The following is a 16655-nucleotide window of genomic DNA, read 5'->3' as shown; positions in this document are numbered from 1 at the left end:
GTCCCACAATAGGACGAAACGGCCGTCCAGGGCTACCAGGTTTTCCATGGTGTTCTAGCTTCAATTGACTCATGATTTCAACTATAAAATTACTAAAATCTCCATAAAAATCCCTTCTGATAAGGAAGAGAAGTGTGTTTTTTCTTCCAATTCAGTGATAGTCACAATCTAGCTTTTACATAAAAGTATTTTGTTTCATTTATCCCATATAATAATAACATACATACATATAATGCATAACATTTATTCTTAACGGAAATTTTTTATTAAAGAATAGAATAAAAATAACCCATAACCTTGTAAATCTTTTCGCATTCACTTCTGATAATTTTTTCTACAAAAACTTCTTCAAATTTACAGAGTAAATGAGGAGAATATCATCTTCGTGATGATTTGATAAGAGAGTAACATTATAAGTGGAACTATTAAATATCATGTTAACAACTAACTAATGCTTTATTGTTCTTCATTTTATTCTCCTTTATATGTATTTATATGTGTGTTGCTAAGATGATAAATAGAAAGGAAACTGTATATATTATAGAGTATAGTCATTTTGTATAGGTAGGCAAAAATATATACATTTATTCAAATCTGTACTCCAATAGAGTTTTGTATATAATAATTTAAAAAAGACTCGTTCTTTTTACTTCCCGTTTTATTTGTTAGTCTCCCCCTTCTCATTGTTTAGATTTATTATGAGTATTGAAAGCAAATGAGCATTAATGCATAAATATATCTATCTATATCTATCTATCTATCTATCTATCTATCTATCTATCTATATATATATATATATATATATATATATATATATATATAACCTAAGGAATTACAGTTGGCAGAACAAAAGGAAACAATGTCGTATAAATAATTTTTTATATAATTATAATCATTATGGTGGAATTATTTTAAGCACGCATATACAGCTAGCTACTGAATTAGTTGCTATCCAGTCTCTGTGGTTAGATTAGTAACTAGTTCTTCCGGTTTATCAGTAAAATGCTTTCGTGATTAGACATTCTCATGGATTTTTTTAGTCATTTTTTACTTTATGTCTCTAATAATTTTAATTTCAGACAGATAGTTTCAATTGAGTATTATATTTAACATCATGTAATTTCTCTGATAAATATTCCTTTTTACACATTTTAATGTTTATAAGTTTAGGTGATGATGGCTAGCACTGGAATTCAGGGCACGTTTTGTCCTGCATAAGATCCGTCAGCCGGATGTACTCGTATTCTAGAGTTTATGTTCACTCCGGGACTCAAACCCAGTACCGTTTAGTGAAATAATTATTTTAAAGTATTTTGTGGTGTTATTTCCATCAAGAACTGAAACAATCCAACGATCTATCGAAAATCTAGGGCCACTGGATAACTATTTTGTCCAAATCTTGGACTTTTAAGTAACGTCCAACAACAACTACAAGTGAGATTGAATTTAGATCTTCAACGATACCACTGAGCTGCTGTATTCGAGCCTAGTTTTAGTAATTTCTAACTTCTGCTAATTTGTTGTATCAAATGATGTTTTTTCAAAATCTTAAACATCCACTTAAAGCATTCATTTATTATTTTGTCATGTATAACAATCAAAGCTTCAATATCATAAAGATTATGACTTCATCTCATTCATATTTTTTCCAATCGTTTGTGGTGCAGTTCTGTTTCTATTATAACAATACTGATATGCAATATGAGTAAGATGAAGAAGTGAACTTTGAAACTATCTGATAAAAGTTATCACTCAATGGAAGCATGGAATAAATGTTTTAAAAGCAGATTAGCTGTACAGTGGTCTTTCTCTGATGATTATTAGTAATTTTGAATTTTCGCATGATTGAGAAATAATAATAAGTAAACTTCTGTGTTGAGTTACTTAACATTTGATGAACAAGTATTATCAACTCACAACCATATCAAGAATGAATAGTGAAGTAAATATTAGTAGGAGTTTGTAATTTCCAGTTTTTGATATCTAGGAATGCAAATAATCAGTCTTTGTTATCACATGTTTACCCTGAGTATATTGCCTTGATATGACCATTAGTCACAAGTTTTGTTAAATTTCGTATGTAGCTGATAGTGGAGTCCAGTGCGCATGTCTCTTTTTATTTGAGATTTGTCAGATAGATACATTTACATTCCTGTGTTGATGCTCATAATATGGCTTGAACCCATTCACTAACTCTTCAGACGTCAATGCGTAATCTTTTGAGCTATTAAATTCAGATAGTCACTCAATACAACTCCTTACTAATATCTTCATACCTATTAAACAATTTAGTGGTTACGTGCACTTGTTAGCTCAAATGGTGGCTTGTCAGTGTGCAAATCAATAGTCGGTAAGTTTAAATCAGTGTGAACATCAACACTAGGACACAGATCATCCAGCTGAAGAATATCAAATAAAGTGTGATGCATATTATGTATGTCATCGTTAGAAATATACCCAAATTACTAAAATTAGTTGAGTGAATATTTTAAAAAGATAAAAATACAATACTTCAATTAAAATGAGTTTCTTTTGCTTATGTTCATGACACAGATCAATATGAGTGTTCCACCAAATATAATCGATTCCATCAAACATTCAAACGAAAGTCGTAATCTAACCATCACTTTTCTTAAAAAATATATCAGTAATTCGTCGATGCAAATTATATAGTGCAGTAAAGAATCAAATGATTACAGTTATGATAACCTGAATCTGTTCTCTTCTGTTCATTTTCCGGATTGGAAAATTAAAAGTTCAGGTTTTTATTAGTTATAAAAAGACTGTTCAAAAGCTGTTTCGTTCCAGCTTATTAATAAATGGTTGAGTGGCTGAAGATAAATCTCAGAACGCTTTGGATTTAGGCTGTGTTGTTTGTCATTCATCAACAAGGTGTATCTACACTCCGAATGTTATTGATGGTTTCTTTAAGATTCACGTTTGTGCCTTAGTCAGAGCTGTTACTTCTAACCAGTTTAAACAAGCTTCCCTTAATTCTAGGATGTCTACAATAATCATTAAAACATATATATTTAGTACTGATCAAATTTTATGAAACTAATTGTGATAGGGTCACTAAGACTGTGACTCAATATTATGATACATTTTTACTATACGGTGCATCATTTTCGTTAGTATTGTATGTAAGGTCTAGAGACTTGCACCGAAAGAAAGGTATCTGAAATAAGATTCAACCGTGAATTGCTCCCGACAAAATAAATCATACTATGGTGTCCAACTGTTTACCTTTGTGTCCACACTGCCACTTTCTCAATGAAACTAAGTAACCACTGATTAGAATGATACTGGTTACTACCGATTGATCAATTAGCTACAAATTCTTTTGACACGCTTCAGTTCCAGTTTAATCAAAATACTTGGGTATTAAATTTCAATGTAGGCATAGATCAATTGTGACAGAAACAGTCGACTATGTTCAAAAAACTAGCTTACTGCTATCATTCACAATTTTACATGGCTCTTTTAACTATGAAGAATGAGAGAATGTATAAGATTCCCTTCATATTCTATCTTTTATCATGTTTTCTCTTTTTCAGAATATTTAGGTTGCTAACTTGAAACTCACTGACTTTTTTCTCTATAATTTTAAATATTTCAGACTTTAGACAAGAACAACAATCAAATATCAACATACACTAATGGTGTTCTTTTACAGCAGTCAAATCCACAACAACACCGGCAACACCTTAGTACAATTGCGAATATTGCCAAATTTCCTCAAGACCAAACATTGAATAATTTAAACAAGTTTTTCGGTTATCTCGATAGTAAGTCCCCTGTAGAAACAAAACAATTTCACTCAACTTCACTGGAGAATTACAACATAGACGATGGTAACTCAGAAAATGGTCATCATAAAAGTGATCAGTTAATGAGATTATTTAATCCGCCAAAGTTAAACAACAGTTCACCATTTGAAATTAAATGTCAAAATATTTGTTCCACACAACCACATTTATTTCAGTCACAACAAACGCAGCAACAAATTTCACATTCTACACCTATTTATCATACACAACAAGAAAATTACACTGATTATGAAAATAATATTAATTCAATGGATAAATTACAAGCTTGTATTCAATCAACTTATATTGGTACTACTCATACAACTGACAGTAGTACATATTCACAGTTAGAAGATTTGAATTTAACATATGATAGTACTGGACCATCTTCAAATTTATCATCAAATGAAACAAGTTCTGAATGTTTAAATTATGAAAAATGCAATGATATTTGCAATAAGAGCGGTAACGTTACTTCTAACACTAATCTAACTAATACCATCAACAATTATAATGTAATTAGTAGTCATAATAATAATTGCAACAATAACACTGGGATTTGTAGTGTATCTGATATGAAATTATCCTCAAGTAATACATGTGTAAAACAAAAGCGTCATCGTACACGATTTACACCGAATCAGTTAAATGAATTAGAAAGAGCCTTTTCCAAAACACATTATCCTGACATTTTTATGAGAGAAGAATTAGCTTTACGAATTGGTCTTACTGAATCACGTGTACAGGTAAGTAAGTTAATAGAATATATTTACCAAAGTAAATATATTTACTTATAAAAGAAACTATTTTATATCCTCACAAGTATGGTAAGCAAAGATGAATAGTGGCTAGCAGTGGAATCCAGGACGCGCGTTTTTATATCTTTTTTGTTTGAAGAAGAATTCATTTGTTTAGCAAAACCGAAGGATATTACTGGTTCCTAAGTAGTCGAAATATGTGGTTATTAATCTTTAGGGTAGTAACGGGAAACTAAATAGTAAATGTAGTAAAGTATAGGACTAATGCATCAATATATCATCAGTATAAAACTGTAATTTATTGCAAGAATACCTGAACCATTGAACCAAGAATTTTACTTACAAAGTAAAACAAAATATTACAACTACGTAGATATACTTATAAAATTACTGAATTTAAAATAATCTATGAAAAAGTTTTTTTTAAGTCATTAGTTTCCAACTTTAACCTTTTCCCGAGCTGTTGTTACTTCAAATAATGGATACTAATAATTTTTCAGTAAGAAAGAATTCTAAAATAATATAAAGTAAATATTAGTATTAGTAGTAGTATATTTATTTTACTCCTTATGAATAAATAATATAATTGTAATATCCGAATGAGTAGAAAAATTAGATTTTCTGACGTTTCGTGACTCAGTTTAAGCCACTTCTTCAGGGAATACATAACCAAATTAAAATTAATTTAAGTTTAAATAGTAAAACGGAACAACATAAATATATTATTTATTTATAACAATCTAACCAATGCTCAATTTATTCGAAATCATCAAATCAAAACTTGGTAATGATACCTACTTTACTACTTATAATTTTATTTTTGTTTGGCAATTACAATAAATATTTGGTTAAATTCATGAATTGCTTTGATTCGAAAAATAACACATCAAGACACCACGACAGTGTGTACCCAAGATTCCACGCGCAGGACTCAAACCCAGGATCTTCAGTTTCACACGCGAATGCTTAACCACTAGACCAGTGAGCCGGCATCCAAAGGTGTTAATATTTAACTTCAATCAATCCATGATCTTACACAACCACTCACCATCCATTTTTAAGGTGGATAGCCTTATCACATCCAGCACGAATTGCATTCCAATACTCATTCATTCTCACTAGAACTACATGAAACAAATCTTGAATCTAGTCACTAGTGAGAATATGGTTATGATCAGTGTGAGGATTTTTGGAGATTGTAGTGATTTGAATGGTCGAATTGACGAGTCGATCCAAGCTAGACGACGATTGAAAAGCTGGAAGAACTGTGTGTCCATTTTGTCCTAATATGGGACTACTCGGTAGACTCCTCACAAATTGTCTAAAAGTTTAAAAGCTGTTTTTTTCTCTCAACAAAAGTATCTAAGTATTTTGTAAGTCGTAAGAGTATAATTATTACCATAGAGCACACAAAAGAAAATATCATACAGAATTCTAATAAATAATTGCTAATTCTAATGTTTGTTAAGTATTCTGTACTGTTGATAAAACTGATTATAACCGGAAAACAGTTTGATGCATATGATGAATTATTTTACGAATCTTAACTATGGTCAGTGATGACAATCTTTAATAGAGATTTTGCACTATTCGAAAGTGACTGAAGAATAACTTAAGTTTTAAATACATACTGCTGTATTCTGACTTATTATCTCTAGAAGTTTACCTTCGTCTTAAAAATATGAATGTAAGGATTTGACCTATTTATAAACGTATAAGTTTGCACTTCTGGAAAGATGTCCAGAGATATTTTGTCTCATATAGATCATCAGCTATTAACATTTCATGACGTAAACCACCTTTAATGTTTTTCTTTGAAGAGTTCGAGAGTCACACAGCTATTCTTGAAGTGACTAATAAGTATATGTACATTTTCCTGAAGAGTTTTAAGGCAGAATGAGGTAATTTTCAGATACAACAAACTCTCTCTTTCATTTACCCGATAAAAATAATTTTCGACTAACTTCATGGATATTCTACTTCTTCAATTTATAATATATACTGCATCTTTATTCAGTGAATACAAGTACACGTACGTCTAGGAGGATACATGAGCTCTGATTTCCATAGACAAACCAAAGTCTTTCAATTTTACTTTTTACACATTCTCAAACCTGTAAATAAGAAAAAAATTTAACGAGTTCACTTTCTTCTAAACATTAAATGACCTTATAGAATGAAGTGAGAAAATAACAGAAATAGAATTGAATCATCAACATAAAACAAGAATAATATGGAATGATAAATAAATAAATCATATTGAATAGATAATAATAATAATATTAATTATTATTATCATTATCACTTAAAAGAAATTAAGGGAAAAATAAGTTTGGAATGTTGGAAAATTTATTTATTTATTTAAAGAAATTCTTTCATTTTGTAGATATATACTATTCATAATCAAGTGAGAAAGTTTATTTATTATTAAGTAGTATAGATATATACATACCCATAAAAGGCGAATATATATACTGAACAATTCGTTTTGCCTAAATATTCAGCTCCATTTAATTTCTTCATCAGTTAACCTCTTTTTTTTCAACACCCTTTATCCTTCACCTTCAGTCACCCTTTTCCCCCACCCCATTAAATTTTATTTTTCAGTACATGGAAAATTTGTATTTATTGTGTGAATTTTCTTGAAAGTTTATGATTTTTTTTTCTCAACTGTCCCTATTTTTCTTTCTAAGATTTTATTTTATAGATTAGATAAGTGAGAAGAATTAGAGTAAACAAAAATTATGAAAAATTATTTGAGAGAAGCTAGTGAAAAGAAAAAACGACAAACAATGAAATTATCACTTTGCTGAGAAAATAAAACGAAACTTCACCTTTTCGTTTATTTATTTTTTTCGTGCTTCTACCACTATCAGCATCACTGCTACTACTACCACTAGTAATAATAACAGTAATGATAATAATGTTCTCACTGTTGACGGAAAAGATTAAAACTACACAACGAATATTTAATCTGTTCCGTTTTCTTCTCTCTCCATGTTGTTTAGTTTGTATTATTACATTATTTTTCTATCTTCCTCAAAAATTATTTTCTTTATTAAATGTAGAAACAAACAAATAAGTAAACATAAACTAAGGTGTAACACGTTAGCATTGTATTAATTCCTATTACTGTTATTAATAGAATTATTACTTTCATTGTAGTAGAAGCATAGCAAGAAACTAGTTATAATCACAATCACAACAAATAGTTTAGAGTAACAGTAATAATGGTAATAAAAAGGTAATCAGTTCAGTTCTCCATAGAAAAGTTGGTTAATTGGAACTATTTGCACACTAAAACCAATGAAAAACGTTGGTAAGGATAAGTGGAGATTATCTAAACATAGTAGCAGAATTATTAAATGGAAAGAGAGAAAATTTTAAAAAGGGGGAAAAAAGGTTGTACGAATTTTTTTTTAAAAAAAAAACGAAATTGAGTGGAAAACATGTAGTTATATTTGTAGGGAACCAGAACCAATGGTTGGGGGCCACTCTAAGGTGTTTTATGCGCAAAGTTTCACAGTCTATCTCGGTATATTTTGAAACCCATACAATGGACAGTTAATTTGCAAATTAACAACCAATAGTCTCACTCTTCACTGTTTCTTCTCTAATTCCATTGTTCGTGCATTTTCCTACCGATTGCGCTTTGTTTCAGTTCTTTCCTCATCGGTCTTCTGCCAAAATACATTCTGTGTCTCACCAACACCATATACTTATATGGATATAAGTAGACCACACCACAATATCTTTAGAAGTAGTATATAACTAAGTCCAAAATATTTTTCATTAAAGTTAGCAAGGTTCTAGTTTATCATTTTTCCTACACATAATATAAACATACTATTTTCATAACAATTAAGAGTTATTATTCATCAAGTGAATAACACGAGAGATTCGACTAGTAATATGGTTTCTGTTTCAATCCATCTATGAATTATCAATCATGATATTGATAGAATGCAAAAACTCTACATTGACTGATAAAGTAAGAAGTGTTTAAGGTCCGTTTCTCTTACTCTAAATGTAACCTGTTTTTTCATGACTGATCTCTATCATCTCTTAATTATTTAGTGTGTTGATTTCTTCATTCCTAAAACATTTAGTAACCCTGATGCTTTGTAAATCAAGACACTGTATAGGAACACAAAATTTAGATTTTTCTCGATTGATACTAATTAGTTAGTAAGTTAAATGTCTGTTTGTTAAATATCGTTATATTAATCACTCTGTACTAAATTATAGCTTCTAAATATCACCCGTAAAATCTGAAGATATATATTAGTTGCTGATGATCTACAAAATATTGGACATTTATGATAGAAGCAGTGTATGAACAAAATAGTTTGAGAGATAGTAAACATTCAATATTTATTTAAAAGTTGTATTAATAATCCAACAGCCCAGCTCCATTCGGTTTTTATTTTCGAGTGGATAGAAATATCTAGATTAAACTATAATACTAATACATACATAAACTTAAATATTAGATAGTATACATATTTGGGCAAGTTTTATGATATTTTAACATGATTCAATTTATAGTCGAGAGCACGAGTCAATTGAAGCCAGACCACCAAGGAAAATCTGGAAGCACTGGATGGCCGTTTCGTCTTATTGTGGGACTCCTCAGCGGTACGCATCCACGATCTCGCCTCGTGAGATCCGAAACCCAAGACCTACCAGTCTCGTGCGCGAGTGCTTAACTACTAGACCACTGAGCCGGCATCCGATGATGTTAATGTCTAACTTCGAATCTCGCGAGGCGGGATTGTGGATGCGAACTGTTGAGGAGTCCCACAGCAGGACGAAACGGCCATCCAGTGCTTCCAGGTTTTCCTTGGTAGTCTAGCTTCAATTGACTCATGCTTTCAACTATGAAAATACCGAAATCTCCACAAAACCCCTTCTGATGATTAATTTAGTTTCTAACTGTTATGTAAATTAATGTATTGCAAAGCAACTTTAATGTCACTAATTCCCAAGACTATTGATAATTCCATGTGTTGAATGTTTTTTCAATTTATATTAAGCCATTTATGATAAAAAGATAAAGAGACGTTATATAGTAATAAAAGGTTTTCACTGTAATTTAGTAACTAATCTAAGATAAATAACTTTTAAAAATCAGAATTCACAGGTAAAATAAATTATTTCGTTACCAATATATATATTGCCAATATTCTGACTTTATTGTTGATAACGACGACAGCTATAAATGAAATATTGATCATATTAATTTCGTAAGTTATATTTTAATGAACCTCATTTATATAACTGTCGTATTTAAAAGTCAAACGCGGAATGTATTGGGAAGATTATATTCCATATGAACTGACAAGCTGTAATCAAAATAAATAGATGTAACTTGCAGGTTGGCTCTATGCTAACTCGTTAAACGATTTTGTATTTCAGTTTACATAGAGTTATACATGTAGGTATATATATATATATATCACTGTGGAAAGTTACGATTATTTATTTATGAATGTATACAATATAATCATGCGTTCACCAGTCCCATTTTGTATCAGTTGACAAAAGGGCTTGAACCAATGTTTCATATCTATATAATACTCTTTTAAATTTAAGGGGGTATTTACGAAGTGTTTCAAGTGTACGCGTGATCTCTACTTACAAATATCCGAATCTAAAACTCACTAGTATTTTTAATTAATAAATACTCCATGATTAATGACAGTTTAGTGATAAATTCTCATTCAAAAATAAATCTTTTTAAATATATGAGATATTTTTTATCAAATTTCATGGTTATTATGCTAGATGCATTCAACACAACAATGTTGTTACAGTCATTGATCATGGAATAATCCATTTTCGTTGATCACCATTAAAATCTTTCCAAAATGTCTACCTTATCAAAACTCAAGGTATACCTACCTAATGATTTCTAACAGATTTCTATCGTTTTATTTCAATAGTATTTATAAATTCATTTCTAGGAACTTTTCAACTCTTACTTATACAAACTAAAGACTATCTTCATAGAATAAATTAAAGACTGATGTTGGTTAGACTATCATTGAAAACCAAAAAGTACTGAAGTTTTGTACTATGATTAAAAAATTGTCCAGTACTTCCTTGTTTTTAGAAGTGATCTAAGTAACATCAATCTGTAATTTAATCTATAAAAATTTAAAAATTTCCACATATCCCCATACTAATAAAGATTATCTGTTTAAAAATTCCCATCATCCCATATATGTAGGTGAAAAATATTCATTTCAATAAATTCTTATCAGCTACTGAAGTGATACACAGAGATTAATGATTCAAAAGAATGATCAAGTTTAAGGTAGATATATCGTTTAAAGTTTTAGGATATAAATTTAGTATATCATCTTATGCAACATCACATTCCTTATTAGTCATTTCATTGATTATTTTATTTTTCAAACACTCATAAATTCATAATTTGAAACATTGGGTTTACCTCACAACTTTATCATTCTTTTGAATCATTAAATTTTGATATATCACTGTAGAAACTGAGGAGAACTTATTGAGAAGAGTATTCTTCCTTTATACAACTGTATTTTAAATTCTAGTAGTTCAATTATGAATTATTTTCTTAAAAGTGTTTTAATGTATATTTTTTTATTTTAAAAAAAACTTTTAATGGCAAAAAATCAAAGGAGGTGATATTGTGATGTGTGCTACTGATGTCGACAAATATAAGTAGTATGTATCACCAATTGAAAGTGAATTGATTTGTGGTAGAAGGTTATGAAGATCGACGAAAAAAGGACGAGAACAAAAAGTGATTGGTATGAAAACGAAGGAACAGTCAACTCTGAGACTATTGATTGATATTTTTTCAAATGAATTATTTACTGTATGGTTCTCAGATTTTACTAAGAAATTCTGTAATCTTGTATCCAAATACATTTAGTTGTCCCCATCTGTATTCTCGTTCACTAAAATATCATCAAATCCATACTCATTTAAAATGTATACTCACATGTTATTAAGATTTAGTTGTTTAAAACAATCATAATTACTTATGATAACTCAGATGAAATGAGAAGTAACAATGTTAGAAAGAATTGACCAAGACTAGGGAGAAAGAAAATCTACATAAATGAAAATAAGGAAAAATAAAAACGTAGACGATATATATATATTTAATTCACTCATTTATTTATTTATATTTCTCATTTGTTTATTTGAATATATTATTCTTGATTTGTAAATGAAATGAGTTGTAAATAAAAATGTCATCTCAAACAAATAAACACACACACACACAAACACAAACTTAAGATATTCACTTGAAAAAGGATAAATTATGATTTATGAAAAGCAACATTTAACTGTATTCCTTATAGTTCTATATCTTCTTTTTATTCTTGTCTCTTTTAAGTTTCTTTTTTATTTTCTAATTTTGATGAAAATAAAAGACTTTTTTTTAAAAAAATTCACATCACCATTCATTTTTCAATCTGATTATATTTTCTTAATCTGTTCACATTGTTTATATACAATTTTTTGTAAATCATTTTGATTTGTCTCTATTCGTTTTCTCTTTTTTGGGGGTTTGTTTTCACTTGTTAATTAGAGGATAAATAGCGGTTTGTTTAAAATCAGTAGGAAGATAGAAAAAAGGAGAGCCTATAGTATAACATTCCCCAAAAAAATTGATCAAAATTATCGTTATTTTTTAAAACAATTCAAATGAGTAATCATCGGTTAAGTGCTCCGGCGCGAGACTGGTAGGTCCTGGGTTCGAATCTCGCGAGTGCGGGATCGTGGATGCGCACTGATGAGGAGTCCCATAATAGGACGAAACGGCCGTCCAGTGCTTCCAGGTTTTCGATGGTGGTCTATCTTCAATTGACTCATGATTTCAACTATGAAAATAATCATATTTTAATGAATGTAGTCACTTGTTGGTAAAGAACTAGACGTGACTAGAAACTGTTTATTTTGAAGTATAGTAAAATGTAGTTCTAATGTACAATTTAGAATTAGTAAAAATTAACTTCTTAAATTATTGAACTATAGTTGAAATAGTAGCTATGACAATATCTCAATGTGTAATTATCCATTATGTAATAATTTGAAAACAATTAAATGATATTTAAAGCAATTAGTCCCTTTGATAAATTTCGATAATGTAATAGGAAGACAAAGATCATTACCTACCCTGGTAATATTAACTTATTATCCAGAGTAATTAGGTTTCAAATTGTTTTCACATTATTACTATTATTATTATTATTATTAGTATTATTATTATTGTCCTTATCTCCTCTTACCCCCCCCCATTTCCAGTCTAGTTAACCTTTTATTTTTATATATAAATGTTCTTAACAAGTATATGTGTGATCAGATTGTTCGAAATGTATTGCGCTAATATATCCCATAATTCTGATAATCTTCGTCTTTTTATTACACTATCGAAATTAAATGATCATTCAGTGTTAGATATTTTGAGTCTATAATGATTATAAAGGAAGCACTAAACATGAATAAATCTAATATTTTAAGTTTACGAATGAAATAAAAAACTTCTGGTTGAAAACAGCGTGTATTCATTTGTTTTAGATGAATCAATTTCTTGATGGGCCATTTCTATTTCAATAAGTAGAATAGTCAGTAAAATCAAAATCAAATTATAATTAAAATGAGATATGGTCAAAAGATTCCATGTTACCTACTCCTTTATAAAGTAAAAAATTAACATGAATCAATTTATCAAAAATAAAATTGATATAAATAGGCAGTAGGGTAACTGTCCTCTTTTTTCTCCCACTTTCATTTTCCATTTCTCCTTGATTCCCTAACTGCGTATTCTTTTATGATATATATGTGCTACCTTTTTGTTGGTATTTCTTCCTTCTATTTTTGCTATCGAATTTTTATATTTAATGTTTATCTTCTCATCCCTTACTTACTCACTCACTCACCCTTTCTGTTAGTCATTGTAATCCATTATAGTCAATTCATCTTTAATTTATGCGGTATGTGAATATATGTATTAGACTATTTGATTGATTGATTATACATTACATGTTTTCATACTTATTTATATTATCAGAAAGCATATTTATACAGAGGAAATGAGAAACAGTTATGGTGTTTTTATTCATTTAATACGTATAATAAATAAATGAAACTACGATCACCAGCATCATCATCATTATCAAAATCATTAAAAGGTATAAAAATGTTATTATTCTAGAAAAGTAAAAGCAAATAGTGAAATGTAAAAGTTTTTTTGGGTCTTATTGCTCATTCTATGAGTATTTAATTAAAAGTCTTATTTTATGAATGAAAATAATGACGATAATGATGATGATGATGATGATGATGATGATGATGATAATGGTGATGGTGATGATGATGATGATAATAATAATATTAATAATGGGTTTTTTCTATAGTAGAATTATTTTGGTCTATATCAATATTTTTTTATTATATTTCCCGCTTTCCTAATCTAATCAATTGTGAATGTCAGATTTTTGAAGAAAGAAAACAATATAGAATGATATCGTTCTATCCAATATGGAATGTGAATGATGACACTTTATTAAGGACAAGTGAGTATATTATGTATATGTGTGAATGTGAAAGATAAAGAGAACAAGAAAATTTATATGAACTACAGTATTGTTTGTATGCATTAACTCCCATAAGTGTACATGATCGATTTAGCGGTTGACTTAAATAAATAAATAAAAATGAGGGAAATGAAAGATAATGGATTTATTCTTCTAAAATGGAAAACAAAATAATAACTATAATCTTTATATCACGCTAAATGATAAGGATGATAACAAAATTGACAATATGTTGAAAAGATTGTAAAACTAGTTCATTCCACTAAATATTCACTTAATATAATGAAAAAAATGTTTTTCATTAGTAGAAATTATATTGTGAAGGAATTTCAATTTCTTTAGGCGTTAATCAACTAGGATTATGTATAGTTCCTAATTTTTCTTAATGAAAAAAAATATGGATGGATATGGATAGAAAATGTCCATTACAGGTTGAAACGGCGACCTTCCATCTCATGTACGAGCGCTTGGTATTTAGGCCACCGGGTCAGGATCCATTGGTGAACATGTTTAACTTCAATCAATTCACGATGTCACACGATCATCTTCCAATTGCCAAAGATGGATAACTGTCCCACTTTCGACACGGTTGAATTCTACTAGTCACGAATTCTCATTAGAAGTCCTAGAATTGTATCTTGAAGCTAATCCGAAGTGACCATCTGATTATTACTGTAGGTGGTCCGAGGGGATTATTAGAATATCACAGTTCAAATCACTCGCTGATCTTAGTTAGATAACCAGTGAAAACCGAGAAACACATGATACATGACTAAGGGAGTCCAACAACGTTGAAGGTAAGACAGAAATCCATCGTAGGAAATGATGATGGTCGCGCGACATCGTGAACTGATTGAAATTAGGCATGTACATCATTGGATGCCTGTCTGGTGGTCTAGAAGTTAAACACTTTCATATGAGACCGAATGTTATTGGTTTTATCTGTAGTGTATTCGCAGACGTACATTGCTGAGGAGTCTCAAACTAGGATGAAATAACTGTCTATTACTTTTTAGTTTCATTGTTTATCTAAAGACGATATATGATGTAATCCATGCACATGGCTATTACTAGTCGACTGATGCGTAAAATAATAAATTTATATCTTCTCATTACAAACTGGAAGATAGGTGTTAAAAATGCAAACTTTTTATTCATTTGGTCACTGATTAAAACACTGTTGCACCTACTTAAATTCAAATCAGTAGATGCTAGTCTTGACAGTCGACTCAAATTTAAATACATGAACTTAAATTCAGTTAGTGAGTTGCTTAATTTTATATTTCTGACTGTGCAGGTTAACAAATTGAGGTCAAATCCTTTAATAATTTCAAATACATTATATCAATTAATGCAATAAAGCACGAAACGTAGGTTCATAACTTTTTATTGACTTCAAACAGTTTGATCATCACTATACAACAAATCATTATTATTCAATCAACGATTTCAGAAAATCAACTAAACTCGCTTCTAAACTACAGAAATCTAATGGTATATACCTCAGTTATTATGCAGTTATACCAATAAGTACAGATAATTTATTCACTTCTTTACCGTGTTCTAGATTCCTTTAAATGAATATAATTAGAGATCACAGGTCAAATATTGTCTTTTGATATTACTGCACATGGTGAAGTATATAATTAAGGACAATTTCTTTCAATTTAAAACAATACTTAACTGATGTCCGTCCATAAGATGACATTGTACAGGTAGAAATATAATCATAACATTTCATTTTGGTATCTTACAAGAATTTTAAAGACGTTGGCAAGTTTGAAAAAAAAGATATAAAGTTACAGTTCTAAATACATACGGGAGTTAAAAACTCAATAAGCACACATGTACTTTGATATTTGTGTTATCTGATGAAAACACACTACCCATTATAATGTATTATTAATTTAGGATCGATCTGATTATTAGAGTTAGTATTTAGAAAATTTTTTTCTAACAAATTACCACGGGAGAAATAACTCCACAACCATATACCAAGATACAATCTGTATCTAAACCTTAACCCCATTTATCACTTGTGAAAAGTGTATAGCTGGGGTTCGAACTCACGATGCAATATGAAAAACGAACAGTAAGGACATGCAGTAGTACAATTGAAAAATGGGTAATTGGATATAAATAAATGAAACAATTAGTCCCTTTGATAAATTTCGATAATCCAATAAGAAGACGAAGTTTATCAGAATTATGTGATATATTTGCGCAATACATTTCGAACAATCTGATCACACATATACTTGTTAAGACATTTTTATATGAAAATTAAAAGGTCAACTAGACAGGTTAGGAGTATGCCGTAACAAAGAAAGAAAATAAATAAAGTACACAAAAACAATGTGATAACCACTCCGGATAATAAATCAGTATTACCAGTGTAGGTTAAAGGTAAGAACAAATTATTTTTGAACACATAAAGAGGGTTTCAATTTCCGTATACCCAAGGCTTCAATAAACCTTAGTATACTTCCTGAAGGTTT

General features: G+C 29.6%; 1 protein-coding gene across 1 annotated transcript in view; it reads left to right on the top strand.

Annotated features, from left to right (window-relative positions):
- The window catches only part of Smp_126560 (putative orthopedia homeobox protein), a gene marked incomplete at both ends in the record, with an annotated part of 37842 nt that overhangs the window by 11964 nt on the left and 9223 nt on the right, over positions 1–16655 (top strand). The window contains one exon of the mRNA XM_018794445.1: positions 3620–4555. Within this exon, the coding sequence (XP_018648857.1) occupies positions 3620–4555 (936 nt within the window). The remainder of the gene's footprint in view (positions 1–3619; positions 4556–16655) is intronic.

This window comes from Schistosoma mansoni, chromosome 1 (assembly GCF_000237925.1).
Source record: "Schistosoma mansoni strain Puerto Rico chromosome 1, complete genome".
NCBI lineage: Eukaryota > Metazoa > Platyhelminthes > Trematoda > Strigeidida > Schistosomatidae > Schistosoma > Schistosoma mansoni.
Note: the sequence above shows the minus strand (reverse complement) of the source record. Positions and strands in the feature narration are given on the sequence as shown.